The 18,940-nt window shown below is 50.6% G+C and overlaps 2 protein-coding genes across 2 annotated transcripts in view; both read left to right on the top strand.

Annotated features, from left to right (window-relative positions):
- The first annotated feature begins 915 nt into the window (after positions 1-915).
- The window catches only part of LOC144275280 (uncharacterized), a 23,751-nt gene continuing 5,726 nt past the window's right edge, over positions 916-18,940 (top strand). Inside the window, 3 exon segments of the mRNA XM_077834476.1 lie at positions 916-1,029; positions 1,655-1,768; positions 2,057-3,637. Coding sequence (XP_077690602.1) covers positions 996-1,029; positions 1,655-1,768; positions 2,057-3,637 — 1,729 coding nt within the window. The 5' untranslated portion in view covers positions 916-995.
- LOC144275278 (uncharacterized) overlaps positions 17,267-18,940 on the top strand; it is a 20,583-nt gene continuing 18,909 nt past the window's right edge. The window contains exon 1 of the mRNA XM_077834474.1: positions 17,267-17,450. The gene's annotated coding sequence lies outside the window, so the exon portion shown is untranslated. The remainder of the gene's footprint in view (positions 17,451-18,940) is intronic.

Below are 18,940 nucleotides of genomic sequence, written 5' to 3'. Positions count from 1 at the left end.
TCTGCCCTGTTTGACCTTGTTTAGTTTCAGGCAGTCTGACTCTGCAACATATTGTTGCAGATCCTCAGCATAACTGCTGTGAGTGCCTCCTGGTGGGGGAGGGCGGGGGCAAGGACACTTGGGCCTAGTGCGAGGGGGCTTCATCGACACTCGTGGTCTTCCATCCACTCGAGTTACCTAGTGGCCATGCCCCAGTGTCCCCAACAGTCTGAAGAGTCTGGGGGGAATTGGGGTGTGACATGGACATGGACATGGACAGAAGCCCCTTCTGTAACCTCCCTCTCGCCCCGACAGGCTGAGAAATCAGGTCCACATTTCACCAAAGATCGGCCAGTGTTCCACGGGACAGAGAAGGGAAATGGCTGTGATGGAGCCAGCTCAGGTAGGGCATTTTCAGGGACCTGCTGGGTGTGGGAGGGAGGAGTCAGGGTTTGATAAACCTACTGATTTACTAAGTAGGCCCATTGTGGCAGGGAAATGGGGAGGGGACATTCCCCCATTTCTCAGGCAGGATATAACCACCTTGGCAGGGCTGGGAACATTTTCCAGGCTCCCAGTGCTGGAACCTGACCCCACTTGCCCAGGGCTGCTGTGAAATACGAAGGGAAGCTGTCAGGATTCCTGTTCCTGTCCCCGGCTCAGAGCTCTGCTTCCTGTCCCAGTCTGCGGCTGGCAGGCGTGTGGGAAATGAGAAGATCCTGGCGTGCTCCGTGTGCTGGGGCGGACAGGGAGCTCTCACCTTCTCCACCCCCTGAAGCCTCCTGGCTGCTGTGAGCAGGGTGGGGGTGGGATTCTGCTACTCTGGCCCTCCCACTGCTTCACATTTTTTTTTTCCTTTCCCATGAGTAGTAGGATTGTGGCTGGGGCAGCAGGTGCTGAGTGGGGGACTCTTGGTGTTTCAGACGCCGGTGACCTTCGAGGAGGTGGCTATTTATTTCACCCAGGGGCAGGGGGCTCTGCTGGACCCCGCTCAGAGAGCCCTCTACAGGGACGTCATGCAGGAGAACTACGAGACGGTGTCCTCGCTGGGTAAGGGATTCCCGTCCCCTCGGTTATTAGAAGCTGTGGGGTCTGTGTGTCTTAATGTGGTCAGGTTCTTTCCTGGTCAGTTGGAGCAGAGGCGAATGGGTTCCATAATGCACAGCTGCCATGTGAGAAAGACATGCATTTCGGTGCCCTCTCCACTGGGACATGGGAGTCAAAACCCAATGGACAACTTAAACCATCCCCAACCCTCCAGCTTTCAAGGAGGCATAAATCCGCATTGTCTTGTCTGTGTTGTTTCTTGGCTGCACATAAAATCTCTGTTCATCTCCCTCCTTTTTGGGAATAGCTCCAGGCATGGGGAGAGCTCTGGGCTCTGCAGGTTTAGAAAGAGGTACGCTGAAGTCGAGACCTGTGTGTGAGTCAGCAAGGCCCCCAGAGCGCACAGATCCTGGGAACGCCTAGTGAGGGTGTAGTAATAATTCAACTCACCTCCCCAGACAACGTCCTCTGCACAAGGGGGCTCAGTGACCCTGTTCCCATCGTCTTGGATTCCACGTTCCTCCAGCAGAGCACAGGGACAGGTTCCACTCACGGAATGTCCTTTGTGACAGATCCTCCACCAATGCTCCATGCACCCTGATCCGGACTCATTTCACCTTCTGCACAGGATTTCCCATTCCCAAACCTGAGCTTATCGCCCGGCTGGAACGAGGGGAAGAGCTATGGGTGTCCGATCTCCAGGATTTCAAGGACAGAAGGCTTCTGAGATGAACCAGCACAGGTGAGGCCTGACAGAGAAACCATCCAGGGAATGAAGGAAAAAGTTGAGAATCCCAAAATACGATGTGAGTAACGCCCTCAGTTCTTCTTCATCTCACCGAGAGCAGGGCTATGGTCAGCAGATATTGCTCACGCCATTCCACCCTTCCCGTCTCTCCTTCCTTGTAAGTGTTTGGGTGGGATGTGGAGGCAGAATGCAATTGCTCAGTCTTTGTGTTGGCTTTTCCCTCAGTGCTATTCCTCTTTCTCCCCAGCACAATGACTCCTCTCTGGATTGTGTCTTTCCCAGCAGGTGCTGAGCGAGGGAGTGAGAAGAAGGAGGGGAATCATCATGAGGCAGTTCCTGGGGAAGTGGAACCACAGGGGACCTTTTTGGGAAGAGCTGAAGGGAATTTTTCCCCTTGCTGGAATCAGGGAGAAGCCTGGAGAAATTGGCACAGGTCAGAGAGGCTTCTGATAAACCAACCCAGGAAGAAAGTCGATGAATCTGTGAATGGTTGGGGAGGAGACGAGAATCCCAGAGAGCAGCAGACAAATCCCAAGGAAGAGACACCCTGGTACTGCCTTGAGTGTGGGAAAGGATTCACTGTGAGATCACAACTTGTTACACATCAGACAGTCCATACGGGAGAGAAACCATTTCAATGCTTGGACAGTGGGGAAAGCGTCAATAAGCGCAAAGATGTTAATGACCATGGGAGAAGCCACACTGTAGACAAGCCCATTCAGTGCGTTGAATGCAGGAAATGTTTCAGTTCAAAGTCAGCACTAAATTCACATAAGAAAAGCCACACAGGAGAGAGACCCCATAAATGTTTAGACTGCGGGAAAATTTTCACATGGAGGTCGGCGCTTGTTAATCATCAGGCAATCCACACAGGAGAGAGACCCCATAAGTGCTTGGACTGTGGGAAAAGTTTCATATGCAAGTCCTATCTTGCTAATCATCAGGCAATCCACACAGGAGAGAGACCCCACAAGTGCTTGGACTGTGGGAAAAGTTTCGTACGAAGGTCAAACCTTGTTCAACATCAGGCAATCCACACAGGAGAGAGACCCCACAAGTGTTTGGACTGTGGGAAAAATTTCATACAGCGGTCAACCCTTGTTAAACATCAGGCAATCCACACAGGAGAGAGACCCCACAAGTGCTTGGACTGTGGGAAAAGTTTCAAGCAGAAATCAGTCCTTGTTCGTCATCAGGCAATCCACAGAGGAGAGAGACCCCACAAGTGCTTGGACTGTGGGAAAAGTTTCATACGAAGGTCACGCCTTGTTCGTCATCAGGCAGTCCACACAGAAGAGAGACCCCACAAGTGCTTTGACTGTGGGAAAAGTTTCAAGCAGAGGTCAGACCTTGTAAAACATTGGGCAGTCCACACAGAAGAGAGACCCCACAAGTGCTTTGACTGTGGGAAAAGTTTCAAGCAGAGGTCATACCTTGTAAAACATTGGGCAGTCCACACAGAAGAGAGACCCCACAAGTGCTTTGACTGTGGGAAAAGTTTCAAGCAGAGTTCACACCTTCTTAAACATCAGGCAACCCACAAACGAGAGAGACCCCATAAGTGCTTTGACTGTGGGAAAAGTTTCATGCAGAGGTCACACCTTGTTGAACATCAGGCATACCACACAGGACAGAGACCCCACAAATGCTTGGATTGTGGGAAAAGTTTCATAACAAAGTCACACCTTGTTGAACATCAGGCAATCCACACAGGAGAGAGACCCCACAAATGCTTGGATTGTGGGAAAAGTTTCATAACAAAGTCATACCTTGTTCGTCATCAGGCAGTCCACACAGAAGAGAGACCCCATAAGTGCTTGGACTGTGGGAAAAGTTTCACATGGAGATCAGATCTTGTTCAACATGGAAGAATCTATACAAGAGAGAGACCCCCACAAGCGCTTAGACTGTGGGAAAAGTTTCAGACAGAGATCATACCTCATTAAATATGGGAGAATCCACACAGGATGGACGTGGTCCACTCCCAATGACTGATGAGGAGGGGTCAATACCAACAAAGGGAAAATTGCTTTTGTAGTGAGCCAGCCACTCCTAGTCCCTCTTCAGGCCCAAATTGTTGGTTTTAAGTTTGCAAATGAATTGTAGCTCTGGAGTTTCTCTCTGAAGTCTGTGTTTGAAGTTTTTTGGTTGAAGGATGGCTACTTTTAAATCTGTTATTGAATGTCCAGGGAGAGCGAAATGTTCTGCTACTGGCTTTTGTATGTTACCATTCCTGATGTCATATTTGTGTCCATTTATTCTTTTACATAGAGACTGTCCGGTTTGGCCAATGTACGTGGCAGAGGGGAATTGCTGGCCCATGATGGCATACATCACATTGGTAGATGTGCACGTGAATGTGCCCCTGATGACATGGCTGATATGGTTAGGTCCTATGATGGTGTCGCTAGAGTGGATATGGGGACAGATTTGGCAATGGAATTTGTTGCAGGGATTGGTTCCTGGGTTAGTGTTTCTGTGGTGTGGTGCTGGTGAGTATTTGCTTCAGATTGGGAGCTGTCTGTAAGCGAGGACTGGCCTGCCTCCCACAGTCTGTGAGAATGAGGAATCGTTTTCCAGGATAGGTTGTAGATCGTTGATGATGTGCTGGAGAGGTTTTAGCTGGAGGCTGTACATGATGGCCAGTGGTGTTCTGTTATTTCCCTTGTTGGTCCAGTCCTGTAGAAGGTGACTTCTGGGTCTCCATCTTCCTTTGTCAGTCTGTTTCCTCACTTCCCCAGGGGAGTATTGTAGTTTTAAGAATGCTTGGTAAAGATCTTGTAAGTGTTTGTCTCTGCTTGAGGGATTGGAGCAAATGCGGTTGTATCTTGGGGCATGGCTGTAGACAATGGATCGTGTGATGTGTCCTGGATGGAAGCTGGAGGCATGTAGGTAAGTATAGAGGTCAATAGGTTTCCAGTATAGGGTGGTATTTATGTGACCATCACTTATTTGCACTATAGTTTCCAGGATCTCTTGTGTGGACTGGTCCAGGCTGAGGTCGATGCTGGGGTGGAAATTGTTGAAATCCAGGTGGAGTTCTTCAAGGGCCTCCTTCCCATGGGTCCATAGGATGAAGATGTCATCAATGTAGCGCAAATAGAGGGGGGGCGCTAGGGGACGAGAGCTGAGGAAGCATTGTTCTAAGTCAGCCATAAAGATGTTGGCATGCTGTGGGGCCATGCGGGTACTCCTAGCAGTCTCGCTGACTTGAAAGTATAAATTGTCCCCAGATCTGAAATGGTTGAGGGTGAGGACAAAGTCACAAAGCTCAGCCACCAGGTGTGCCGTGGCCTCATCAGGGATAATGTTCCTGACAGCTTGTAGCCCATCGTCATGTGGAATATTGGTGTAAAGAGCTTCTACATCCGTGGTGGCCAGGATGGTGTTTTCAGGAAGCTCACCAATACGTTGTAGTTTCCTCAGGAAGTCGGTGGTGTCTCGAAGATAGCTGGGAGTGCTGGTAGCATAGGGTGTGAGGAGAGAGTCCACATCGCCAGATAATCCTGCTGTAAGAGTGCCGTTGCCTGAGATGATGGGGCGTCCAGGATTTCGAGGTTTATGGATCTTGGGTAGCAGATAGAATACCCCTGGTCGGGGCTCTAGGGGTGTGTCTGTGTAGATTTGTTCCCATAATGTATCAGGGAGTTTCCTGAGCAGTTGGTATAGTTTCTTTTGGTACTCCTCAGTGGGATCGGAGGACAGTGGCCTTTAGAATGTGGTAGAATCCTAGAATATGAGGGTTGGAAGGGACCTCAGGAGGTCATCTAGTCCAACCCCCTGCTCAAAGCAGGACCGATCCCCAATTAAATCGTCCCAGCCAGGGCTTTGTCAAGCCTGACCTTAAAAACTTCTAAGGAAGGAGATTCCACTACCTCCCTAGGTAACGCATTCCAGTGTTTCACCACACTTCTAGTGAAAAAGTTTTTCCTAATATCCAACCTAAACCTCCCCCTCTGCAACCTGAGACCATTACTCCTTGTCCTGTCATCCACTACCACTGAGAATAGTCTAGATCCATCCTCTTTGGAACCACCTTTCAGGCAGTTGAAAGCAGCTATCAAATCTCCCCTCATTCTTCTCTTCTGTAAACTAAATAATCCCAGATCCCTCAGCCTCTCTTCGTAAGTCATGTGTTCCAGTCCCCTAATCATTTTTGTTGCCCTCCGCTGGACACTCTCCAATATTTCCACATCCTTCTTGTAGTGTGGGGCCCAAAACTGGACACAGTACTCCAGATGAGGCCTCACCAATGTCGAATAGAGGGGAACGATCACATCCCTCGATCTGCTGCCAATGCCCCTACTTATTCATCCCAAAATGCCATTGGCCTTCTTGGCTATAAGGGCACACTGTTGACTCATATCCAGCTTCTCATTCACTGTAACCCCTAGGTCCTTTTCTGCAGAACTGCTGCCTAGCCATTTGGTCCCTAGTCTGTAGCGGTGCATTGCATTGTTCCGTCCTAAGTGCAGGACTCTGCACTTGTCCTTGTTGAACCTCATCAGATTTCTTTTGGCCCAATCCTCCAATTTGTCTAGGTCCCTCTGTATCCTATCTCTACCCTCCAGCGTATCTACCTCTCCTCCCAGTTTAGTGTCGTCTGCAAACTTGCTGAGGGTGCAATCCACACCATCCTGCAGGTCATTCATGAAGATATTGAAGAAAAGCGGCCCCAGGACCGACCCTTGGGGCACTACGCTTGATACCGTCTGCCAACTAGACATGGAGCCATTGATCACTACCCGTTGAGCCCGACAATCTAGCCAATTTTCTACCCACCTTCTAGTGCATTCGTCCAGCCCATACTTCTTTAACTTGCTGACAAGAATACTGTGGGAGACAGTGTCAAAAGCTTTACTAAAGCCAAGGAACACCACGTCCACTGCTTTCCCTTCATCCACAGAACCAGTTATCTCGTCACAGGAAAGTTGTAGGAAAGGTGCCTGGCAGCCTCCTGTTCATAATTGTTAGGGGAAATTAACCTAGTTAGCATATGTGACTCCATTTTGGATTTCCTCTCGGCCATTAACTAGAAGTGAGCACACCATGTAGCAAGAAGGAAGGAAGGATCCTTCAGGGTGGACAGCTGGACAGTTTCAAGAGAAGGGAAACAAAGGAGACAGGAACCAGCCGACATGCCTGAAATAGCTGCTAATTTAGCGTTTTTGCAGGGGGAAGGTGGCTGCAGGGGATTGGTGATAGATAAGGAGAAGGCCTGTTTGTTGGGTTATGCGCCCCGAGGCACACAGGCAGGATGTTTTGCCAACAGTATATAATCTTTGTGTAACCTGTAATCGGGGTCCCGTTCAGCTTAAGAGAACGGTACCACGCTCGAGCATAATAAACCTACAAACTCTGAGACACTCTGCAGTCTGTCTTTATTTGGTTGCCTCAGCCTAGAAACGAAGTGTAAGTGTCCTAACTGGAATAATTCGTAACAGTTGCTGTAAAATATGAAGGGAAGCTGTCGGGATTCCTGACCCCATCCCCGGCTCAAAGCTGGACCTGGGCCAAGCCTGGGGAGGGGCTCCTCTCCCTGCCTGCCTCCACGGCCCTCCATAGCCTGCAGTTCAGCTGCGTAGCCTGACGGGAACACAGTTTCTGACCCCCGACCTTCCGTTAGCAGAGTGATTGCTAGTCCCTGAGTTCCCCCTTCGGGGCCAGGTTGTCTCATTCCCAAATAGTCTCGCATTGCTCCAGGCCGTGCTGAAAAGCATTTAGTGTTTGTACATTTTATCCCTTATGGGCCAGAATTAACTAGATGCTAAAAAGGTGGGAGAAGGGACAATAAAATGTGGAGTTTTCGCTTCTGTGCTATTTCAGGGCAACGGGGTGAGTGCGAGAGATTCCCTCCTTCCCCTCTCACTGTCACGCTCCTCTCTCCACACAGCAGCCTCTGTCCCAGCCATGGAAAGTTTAACCTGCCTCCGTTCTATCCCTCCATCTCCCACGGTGTCACATACCACCCTGTCCCCGGATCTCCATGCTTAGGAGTCACAGCTTTGATGTCTATGATCTTAGTCAGACTCCTAAGGGAGGGACTCACCATCTACTAAGTAGCACTCGCTAGGCAAGGGTCATGGGGTTCCAAAACTCTGTGAATTGAGAGAGGCTGGGGATAAGTATTAATACTTGGTGGTATGGGCTCCTTTGTGAGGGCCTTACATGCTAATTGCACTTCCTCCTCGCTCCACTGTGGAATATCAGAGCTAATTTTGATTCCATTAGGAGTCTAGTTACAGGCTGCTGAGCTCACTTTGGGCTAATGGTGCACCAGCACTGAGGCTCCCCTACTACAAGCTGAATTCACCAAAGAGCTGAACTGACTAAGAGCTGAAATCACTGAGCGTTGTGTTAAGTAGTGGGGGAGCCTGAAGATATATTGTGGAGCAGTTTGCGGGACGGCTGGAGTGCCTTGTGGACAGGCTGGTGGAGCAGTTCATAGGACGGCGGGAGCTGCTGGTGGGATGCGGAGCAGTTCATAGGACGGCGGGAGCTGCTGGTGGGATGCGGAGCAGTTCGTGGGATGGCGGGAGCTGCTGGTGGGCCGCAGAGCGGAGCTGAGCGAAGCAGTTCGTGGGGCGGCGAGCGAGCGGAGCGGAGGCCTATGGAGCTGTGGGGTGCTCAGCTTCAGATCATGTAAGGTGCCTCTTACCCCCGCCCCCATCTCCACCCAGGTTGGGAGGTAAAGCTCTGCAGATAAACTTTCGAACTCTGGAGCTGCCCTGACCAGGGACAGAGACTTTTGGGTCATTGGACTTTTGGGACTTTGGGTGATTTGGGGTTGCTGGACTCAAGAACCAAAGGGAAAGGGCATGCCCCAATTTGCTTGGGGTGGGTTTTTTTGCTCATGGGTTGTGTTATGAATCCTGTTGGTGGTGTTTCTCCAACATAATGCCACATTGTTTCTCTCTGTTATTAAAAGGCTTTTTGCTACACTCAGACTATGTGCTTGCGAGAGGGGAAGTATTGCCTCTTGGAGGCGCCCAGCGGGGGTGGTATATATTTGTCCCAGGTCACTGGGTGGGGGCTCGAGCCGGTTTGCATTGTGTTATTGGAATGGATCCCCTAGATATTGAACCCGGCCCTTGTTGCTGCCAACTCTGACGGGCGAAGGGTTACATGAGTCTAACCCACCTGCCCTCTGGTTCCTTCCTCCACCATCGGAAAGCAGAACTTGTCCCTGACGCGTTCCCAGCACTTCTGGCACAGTGGGTGCTGTTAGGGTGGCCAGGTGCCCGGTTTTCAACCATTAAGTCCGGTGGAAAAGGGGACCTGTGTAGCCAGACAGCCAGCCCCCCCCCCCCCCTCAGACCAGCATTGCTGGAAACACAGGAGGAAGCCGGAACAGGGCACTTAACATATACTCCAGCACAGCCTTTGAAGCTGTGAAAGCACAGGTGTGCCTCTGGGGGCAGATACAACGATTAAGCTCACAGCAGGCAGAGGCCCTGTGACAGACATGGCTTTTAGCCCCTACTAACTAGCGTGATGCACACACACCAACATCCTAGTTGGGAAAATATTTACCCTGATAAAAGAAATGTCCAGTAGTCAACACTTATTGTTTCTCTCCCTTGCAAGTGTAAACTACTCTTGCGAAAGCTGGCGTCACCCAGACAGACCAGCCTCAATTTGGCATAAGAAAGGAGAAAGAGAATAAAGGAGTACAGAGGTATAAGTAGGGGACCTACAGCACCATGATTTTTGAGTGCTTTTCACTATCTATCTGCTGGTCAGATAAGTGACAGCCTCCCAAGGCTTCTGCAGCTAAGAGGGTCCCTACGCCTTGTCCCTTATTCGTCTTTCCGCGGAATTGAGTGACCGATCCTGGCTTGGCACCGCTGGAATCGAGAGATGCAAGGAGGGTAAGAAGCACCCACACCTGATCTCCTATCTTTAGTGTACACATATTTTGAAATAGAGCTCTATACTTTGTTTTCTTTCTTTGGGATTGTGGCTTCAGTTTTGTAACTTGTTTGTGTGTGTAACATCTCTACATTTAAATAAGTAGGCACTAGCAATTTTGTAACCACATGATTAGAATCTAGCTTAATAAATTTTGGTAACCATTTATGCATAAGCCTGACTTGTTTTCTCTGGTTTACTGTAAAGCAGCCAACACAATTAAAGAACCTCAGCCGTTTTGGCTCTAAAGCCTGGCCATTAGGTGAGAGTACTAAGAGCCTAGCGTTGAGTTGTGCTGCCTCCACGGGGCAAACTCTTGGGGCACCTGTCAGTCAATCCTGGCTGCCCGCTGCGAAGGAGCTCTGAGCTCTAGCAGTTAAAGTCACGGGTGGTTAGGACCTTGGGGCATCCGTCAGCCTAGCCCGGGCTGCCTGCCGCGAAGGGACAGTGCGTCCTAGCGGTTAAAGTCACGGATGGTATAAACGGGCATAGCTGGCACCTCACCAAACATCCTTGGCCGTCGGCTAACAGAAATTGGCGTCACGAACAGGATTGTGATATAGGCTGCACTACAGTAACACAATGAAACCAGTCATGATAAACACCACAGAATTCCCTGAGCTAGAGAAAAGTTTGACCCAAGAGGGATGGGGAAATCCTCTGTGGAGCAAAGAACTGCTGGAGAAATATTGGGGAAAACCAGCAGAGATCTGGCAGCATTTCTGTAACTGGAGAACTGCCTGCAAGATGAAGAAAGGGAAAGGAAAAGGTGCTTGTATATGGCTGCTTACTAACATTTGGCAAGCTGCCTGTAAGGATTATCATAGTCTGGCAATAGAATTTAATAGGCTACAACAGGAAAGGGACACACTGCACAAGGAATGCCAGAATTTAGATACCAGAGTAAGAACACTGAATAGGGATATGGAACATCTTCAGAAAAGATTACTTCCCTTAATTGAGAAAGAAGGGATAGAACGAAGGGAAAAGCTGGAGACTAAAACACGCAGTATCAACCGGGCTAAAGTTGAGACTGCTCTCTGGCTAGACCCTGAGGAATGGGATGGAGACATTTGGGATTCAGCAGATGAGTCCCCCTCCTCTGAGGAGGAAGGTCCCTCTGTAAAATTAAGACCTGCTATCACACATCACAAATCAGAAGAACATGAGGAAAATTTGAGTGGGGCAGAGCTGGATGAAGAAGGGGATGACAATTATCCATCCACCTCTTCAAAAACAAAGAAGGGAGGTAAAAAGGGAAAAGGGAGTAAAGCTCCAACACACTTTACCAAAATTACCACCCGCCAATATACTCCCTTGGAGTTAAAAACAATCCAGGGAGATTTTGCTAAAAAGCCTGAGGGAGTATGGTTCGCTGATGGCAGTGCCAGGCTGGTCAAAGGAAAATGGAAGGGAAAAGCTGCAGCAGTGCCTGCAGACGCCTCTGCAGCACCCCTAACTGCTGAAATTGATGGGTCAGCACAACTTGCAGAATTGGCTGCAATTAAACTGGCCTGTGAAGCAGGAGCCACCGCAGTATATACGGACTCCTATGCGGTCTGGGCAGGTGCCACTCAGTGGATCACTAACTGGAAAAATAACCACTGGGAAATAGGAGGTAAACCAGTCTGGGGACTGGAATACTGGAAGTGGTTATATCAGCATGCCCTGCAACAACCCCTGTCTATAGGACATGTCTCAGCTCATCAGAGGAATAATACCCCAGCTGCACAGTTAAACAATTTAGCCGATGCAGCTGCCCAGCTCTTTACCGCACAAGTAGAATGGGAACGCTTATATTCATGGTTACATGATAATTTAGGACACACAGGAAGTGATGAGTTAGTGCGGCAAGCACATATCAGGGGGTGGCCTATCACCCACAGACAGGCTAGAGACCTGGTGCAAGCCTGCACTATTTGTGCTGAGACTAGAAAACATATAGCAGAAGGACAACGGTTTGCCAGGCTAAGAGATGGAAAAACACTATGGGCAACCTGGCAGGTCGACTATGTTGGACCACTGCCCACTACAAGGCAGAGGTGGAAATACATCTTGACTGGGGTAGAAATTGTTTCAGGGATTGGTTTTGCATATCCAACCCGATTGGCAACAGGGTTGTCCACAGTTATGGGACTAAACCGCTTAACAGCAATTGTCCCAATGCCTCAAGAAATCCAATCAGATAATGGTTCGCATTTTAAGAATAAACTTGTAAGGGAATGGACCCTTAAACATGGAGTCCAATGGACCTTCCACCTTCCATATCGACCCCAATCTAATGGCATGGTCGAGCGCTGGAATGGGTTGCTAAAGAATCACTTGAAGCCTACTGATGGCACATGGGGAGACAGACTGGACGAAGTGGTGCAGAGATTAAACAACAGACAGACTCCTACAGGAAGTCCAATCAGCAGGGGATTCTTCCCTACAGGGAAAGCTATCTCCCCTGCCAGAACACCACTGCACAGTTCCAAGTATGCTCCCGGAGACACTGTTGTGATTAAACACCCAGCCCTGGGAACCTTTACCTGCGTTTTGCATGCCTATAAAGAGAAAGGTGTATGGAGTGCTTTAAATGCTGATAAAAGGCTAATAACCATTACAGAGGCTTGGATCGCATCCAAGACCGGCTGACCATGTGATTTATTGCAGGAATGGTCCCACGGTTCCGCGCAACCTGCCAGCTAACCTGTCAGCAAAATGGACCATGCAACAGACCTGTCTGATCACTAGAGACTACTATGGACTGTTGATATATTTGCCATTACTTATAATAGCAGGTGTAATTTTTGCTTTTGGTTTTAAAATAAGTTTTTTTAGCTAGAACACGACCCACCAGAGATATGTTCCTGCAAGCTCTCATGATCCTTCTGTTGGCTCCAGTCACCTTGGCAATACCAGAACATCCTCTTCGGGGAGCAATCCAAACCATCGCCTCAGCCGCTGGTGCTACAAATTGCTGGATGTGCACCTTGCTAGATTCAACCAATGGACTGGGAATTGAATTTGTACCACTCAGCCTAAATGATTGGTGGAACAAAAGCGACATCTTTCAGTGGGGACCAGCATGGTACACCAACAACCCTCGCAATGACTCGGGGGAGGTGGGACAATGGCATCGCACTGTTTGGGGACGGCCTGTGGAATATGTAACGGGATCATCTAAAGAAGTATACCCTATTTGTTTTGAAACTCAGGGTGACATACAAATGGGTAGTCTAGATAAGCAGCAATGTGCCCATACAATTGTATTTGATCAAAAAAGTGGGGGTTGGACTACCTACCCACCCATGAATGACAAAAGGACTTTAAAATGTTGGAAAGGTCCCATCAATGGCACACTTGAACATAGACCCCTTTTTAGCATATATAATGCCACAATTGTTCCCCTGAATATGAGTAGATACCCTGAAAGCAGAGATTGGTATAACCAATCACTGTTCTTTATTCCCAGTTCCGGACACATTTATAACCCATTGCTAATCAAATCTATTAACTCCTTATTAGATCAGTGTAATGAAAATGGACTTTTTCGCTCAGATCAAATTTTAGAAGATTTGTTAATAGTCTTGCTCTGTACTAACATTAAGATGGGATATTGTGTTCCATATCACCAACCCATACCTAAACCTGAGGGGGGCAGGTGGCACAGAGGACCTTATTCACCTATTCTTAGTAAAGAACCTGGCTTGTTCTTTATTTGTGGGGACAAGGCATATAAATATCTACCTGTAGGTTGGACTGGAAGGTGTTCACTGGGACATGCAGTACCCGAGGGACTAACAGTACACCCTCATGTTGATGCCCCCAGAATAACAAATCTGGGAAGTTTTATACACCGATCCAAACGAAAGTTCACCTACAACCCCCTGATTGAACGGCCCTCTGGTTTTCACCGATTTACACGTGCACTTATACCTTGGTTAGGTATAACTGAGCTCGAGATGGCAATAGCAAACGTTTCTGGACAATTGGAAATTGCTCTGAATCATACTGCTGATGCATTAGGGCTTTTAAATGAACAACTTCAGTCTGTGGCCCGATATGCTCTGCAGAACAGAATAGCACTAGACGCTACCCTAGCCCAGCAAGGAGGAGTGTGTGCTGTCATCAACCAATCTTGTTGTTTTTATGTAAATCATTCAGGGCAAATAGAGCAAGATGTGGTTGCTATTAAAGGTGCAGTTAAAATTTTACATGCAGTGGCTGAGAATGGACAAACCTCATGGATGCAATGGTTAGCTCAACACTTGGGGTTTTCCCTCTCCCCGTTTTTACATTCGGTTGTGAATACTGTTTTAACCTTTTTAATTATTGTAATTGTTTTTTGTGTAACTTTATGTATTATGAAGCGTTTGATTCAAACTGCTCTTTCCTCCACGCAAATCAGATACCTAGAGCTAAAAAGGGATCCTAACCAATTCCGCGAACCCTCATCCTCTAATTTGGTTGTTGGGTATTTCTAGATTTCCCCAAGGAGGGCAAGAGGTGCTGGCATCACCGCCACCTTGCAATCTGGGATGTAGTGTGGTGCATCAGGGGGTGGAATGTAGCCAGACAGCCAGCCCCCCCCCCTCAGACCAGCATTGCTGGAAACACAGGAGGAAGCCGGAACAGGGCACTTAACATATACTCCAGCACAGCCTTTGAAGCTGTGAAAGCACAGGTGTGCCTCTGGGGGCAGATACAACGATTAAGCTCACAGCAGGCAGAGGCCCTGTGACAGACATGGCTTTTAGCCCCTACTAACTAGCGTGATGCACACACACCAACATCCTAGTTGGGAAAATATTTACCCTGATAAAAGAAATGTCCAGTAGTCAACACTTATTGTTTCTCTCCCTTGCAAGTGTAAACTACTCTTGCGAAAGCTGGCGTCACCCAGACAGACCAGCCTCAATTTGGCATAAGAAAGGAGAAAGAGAATAAAGGAGTACAGAGGTATAAGTAGGGGACCTACAGCACCATGATTTTTGAGTGCTTTTCACTATCTATCTGCTGGTCAGATAAGTGACAGCCTCCCAAGGCTTCTGCAGCTAAGAGGGTCCCTACGCCTTGTCCCTTATTCGTCTTTCCGCGGAATTGAGTGACCGATCCTGGCTTGGCACCGCTGGAATCGAGAGATGCAAGGAGGGTAAGAAGCACCCACACCTGATCTCCTATCTTTAGTGTACACATATTTTGAAATAGAGCTCTATACTTTGTTTTCTTTCTTTGGGATTGTGGCTTCAGTTTTGGAACTTGTTTGTGTGTGTAACATCTCTACATTTAAATAAGTAGGCACTAGCAATTTTGTAACCACATGATTAGAATCTAGCTTAATAAATTTTGGTAACCATTTATGCATAAGCCTGACTTGTTTTCTCTGGTTTACTGTAAAGCAGCCAACACAATTAAAGAACCTCAGCCGTTTTGGCTCTAAAGCCTGGCCATTAGGTGAGAGTACTAAGAGCCTAGCGTTGAGTTGTGCCGCCTCCACGGGGCAAACTCTTGGGGCACCTGTCAGTCAATCCTGGCTGCCCGCTGCGAAGGAGCTCAGAGCTCTAGCAGTTAAAGTCACGGGTGTGGAGAGGCTCTTAGTGCTGCCATTGGGGCACCTGTCAGTCAGTATTGACTGCCCGCTGCGAAGGAGCTCTGAGCTCTAGCAGTTAAAGTCACGGGTGGTTAGGACCTTGGGGCATCCGTCAGCCTAGCCCGGGCTGCCTGCCGCGAAGGGACAGTGCGTCCTAGCGGTTAAAGTCACGGATGGTATAAACGGGCATAGCTGGCACCTCACCAAACATCCTTGACCGTCGGCTAACAACCTGACAGTGTCCGATCACATCTACTGACCAGACAGCCAAAGTCGAGTTACTGCGGGTGGGGAGGCACTGGGTTATCACTCCCATCAGAGCCGACTCAGCCGGGCCTGCCTCCTACCTGCACTGGGCAGCTGCAGCTCCCAGCCCCGGCTCCACAGACAAGCCCTTCCTGACCTAGGCAGGGAAGGGGGAAAGAGAAGTGGAGGGCGGGTAGACCCTTGGAGGAAGAGGTGGAGTCGGAGCAGGGCCTTGGAGGGAAGAGGTGGGGCAGGGATGGGACCTTGGGGGGAAGAGGCGGGGCAGGGGAGGTTGCAGCACTCCGACTTGAGTGTCCATTTTTAAAATATTCCCAAATTGGCAACCCGAGTCGCTAGCTGAGAGGTTGTGAAAATTTTTAGCAAACATAGAAATTGCATTTTTCACAGCAGCGGATTTACTAACTGCCAATAAAGAAATTATGATTTTCATGTTTATAGGAGTAAGGGGATTGTTGGCCCCTTACTGAAACTTAATGGGCTGGCCATTAGTTAGGCCGTCTCCTAACACCGAAAGAAAGGGGAAGGGCCAATGAGAAATGAAGATCCTGAGACTGACAAGGGGTGTGGGGGGGCAATGCTGTAGGTCAGCCTGATTGACAGGGCAGGCAGGCCAATGAGGGAGTCAGCAGCCGGGTCCTCTCCTCTGTGTCAGCTGGAGCTGGCTGGGCTAGAGCAGAGCAGGAGGGGCTAAGGAGAGAGGAGGGCTGGGCTGGGCTGGAGGCAGAGGGAAACTGGAACAGCCGGGAGCAGTGAGCGAAGGGGACCCTGGGCAAAGGGCCCAGGGCAAGGAGAGGCCCTCAGCCAAGAGGCCTTGCAGGCCAGACTGGGTGGGGGTTCATAACCCTGACAGGAAGCAGCTGACGCTAGGAAGAAGGGTCCTACTACCTAGAGCCTGAGGCCAACACCAGAGTTAGTGTCCAACCCTGGGCATGCCTGCAGCACAGTCAGCGTCTGGGCAGGAGGCCTGGGACGTTGGAGGGACAGACTGTGAAGTGCCCTGGCATTCCAGAGAGGGTTGTTTGGGGTTCCCCCCCACAGAGCGTGGTGACATGTTTTCCTTTCATCTTTCCCACTTTTCTCCTTATTTTTGTATTACTTGCTGTTTAATAAATTGTATTTGTTTTTAACTCTGTGCAATGATGAAGGAAGCTTCCAGAGTGGAGAGAACACCCCACAATGGGGACAGCTGTCCTGAGTGATCACAAGGTTGGGGGTCGAGCACCTCAGGAGCCCTGGGCCTAGCCTTGGGGTTAGGGGGGTCCAGAGTGGAAGCGGGTGGGGGGGAGGGGTCCTCGATGTCATGCAGGCCTCTGGGTAAAGGACTCAGATCCTTTTGCTAGCCAGTTCCTCTGGGGCTTGGTAGAAGCCAGAAAAGTTCCCCACACTAGGAGGAGTGTTCCCTCCTCTTACCTCTGTGCATATTGATTGGTTTCTAGTAAAGTTAATTGGGATTTTAGGGGCAAGTGTGAGAGCGGGCACCAGCGAGAGTTGTTGGCCACCCTCTGAGGCCACCAAATTTGGTGGTGAGAACCCCTGGGCAAGATGCTCATGATGGTCCCTTGTGACCTCGGAGCCTGTGAGTGTAACAGGAGCCGGGCACAGGGCTGCTGATCCTTTGGTGGGTTGATCGCTAGGACCCAGGAGCGGCTGGGGGGCGGCTCTGCGGGGAGCGAGCGCGGGGCTCAGGCCCGGCCCAGGAAGTGACTCGCAGCCGCTGCGGGGACTCTGGCTCCCGGCGAGATCCCCGAGCCCCGGCGGCTGGTGCTGGGAGCCCGGAGCCCGGGCTGCAGCCGGGAGAGGGGAACCTCCAGCCGGGCCCTGCCCGCTGCTCCCCGGGAGCCTCTCCCAGGGCAGAGCCCCCAGCCCGGCCAGGGCCCCTTCCCGGCCCGGCCCCTGCCCCGGGGGCCCCCGCTCGGGGGGAAGGTAAGAGAGACCCTCCCATCCCCCCCTGCAGCGGGGCCCCCCCCATCACATCTGGGCTGCAGGGGGAGGAGGATAAAGAGGGGCCGGAGGCGGGTGCAGGGGATGCCGGGGGCAGGCTGGGATGGGGGCAGGGGTGCACGGAAGGGAAGATGGGGCAATGGAGGAGGATCGGGGGACTGTGGGGCTGAGGGGAGCGAGGTCGGGAATGGGGGAAGACGTGAGTGGGGGGCACAGCGAGGGAAAGGGGGGATGTGGGGAGGCGGGCGGAGAGAAGCTCTTCTCAGCTTTGGGAGCGATCAGGGGACTAACCCCTCAGGGTGCAGCAGCTACACGGAAAAAAACCCAAACCCCCCTCAACCCCCCACCCCCACGACAAACACACCCGGCTCTGAGTGTGTTATTGTCAGACACCCCTGTGGTGGTGGGGTCTGTGTGCCCTGAGTGTTGGGGGCTGCCCAGGGCTCTGATCTGATTTCCCTATAGGGTTCAGATCTCAACTACACCAGAGTCAGACCGGAGTCACTGCTGGCTCAGGCAGGGGGGTGCGCGGATGGGCCAATGGGATCAGCCTCTTCCTGCCTGCCCCTGGGGGCTGCCCGGGGAGTCCAGGGCAGCTCAATCTTCAGGTGATGCCACCAGAGGGCTCCAGGTATTGCTGAGGGAGAGGAATTTACACTGCAATGGATGGAAATCTCCCAAAGTGGCCCTTTTGATTCTTCCCTTTTCTTTAGCATTTGGCTCAGACATGCTGTTACTGGGAGGGTCTGAAGAGTCTGGGGGGAATCGGGGTGTGACAAGGACAGAAGCCCCTTCTGTAACCTCCCTCTCGCCCCAACAGGCTGAGGAATCAGGTCCACGTTTCACTAAATATCTGCCAGTCTTCCAGAGGAGAGAGAAGGGAAATGGCTGTGTTGGAGCCAGCTCAGGTAGGGGAGTCTCAGGGCGCTGCTGGGCGGGGGAGGGAGGAGTCAGGGTTTGATAAATCTACTGATTTACTAAGTAGGCCCATTGTGGCAGGGAAATGGGGAGGGGACATTCCCCCATTTCTCAGGCAGGATATAACCACCTCAGCAGGGCTGGGAACATTTTCCAGGCTCCCAGTGCTGGAGCCTGACCCCATTTCCCTGGGGCTGCTGTGAAATACGAAGGGAAGCTGTCAGGATTCCTGCCCCTGTCCCCGGCTCAGAGTTCTGCTTCCTGTCCCAGTCTGTGGCTGGCAGGCGTGTGGGAAATGAGAAGATCCTGGCGTGCTCCGTGTGCTGGGGCGGACAGGGAGCTCTCACCTTCTCCGCCCCCTGAAGCCTCCTGGCTGCTCTGAGCAGGGTGTGGGTGGGATTCTGCTACTCTGGCCCTCCCATAGCTTCACGTTTTTTTTTCCTTTCCCATGAGTAGTGGGATTGTGGCTGGGGCAGCAGGTGCTGAGTGGGGGACTCTTGGTGTTTCAGATGCCGGTGACCTTCGAGGAGGTAGCTATTTATTTCACCCAGGGG

This window comes from Eretmochelys imbricata, chromosome 14, assembly GCF_965152235.1.
Source record: "Eretmochelys imbricata isolate rEreImb1 chromosome 14, rEreImb1.hap1, whole genome shotgun sequence".
Classification (NCBI taxonomy): domain Eukaryota; kingdom Metazoa; phylum Chordata; order Testudines; family Cheloniidae; genus Eretmochelys; species Eretmochelys imbricata.
This window is presented reverse-complemented; position numbering and strand designations above follow the sequence as displayed.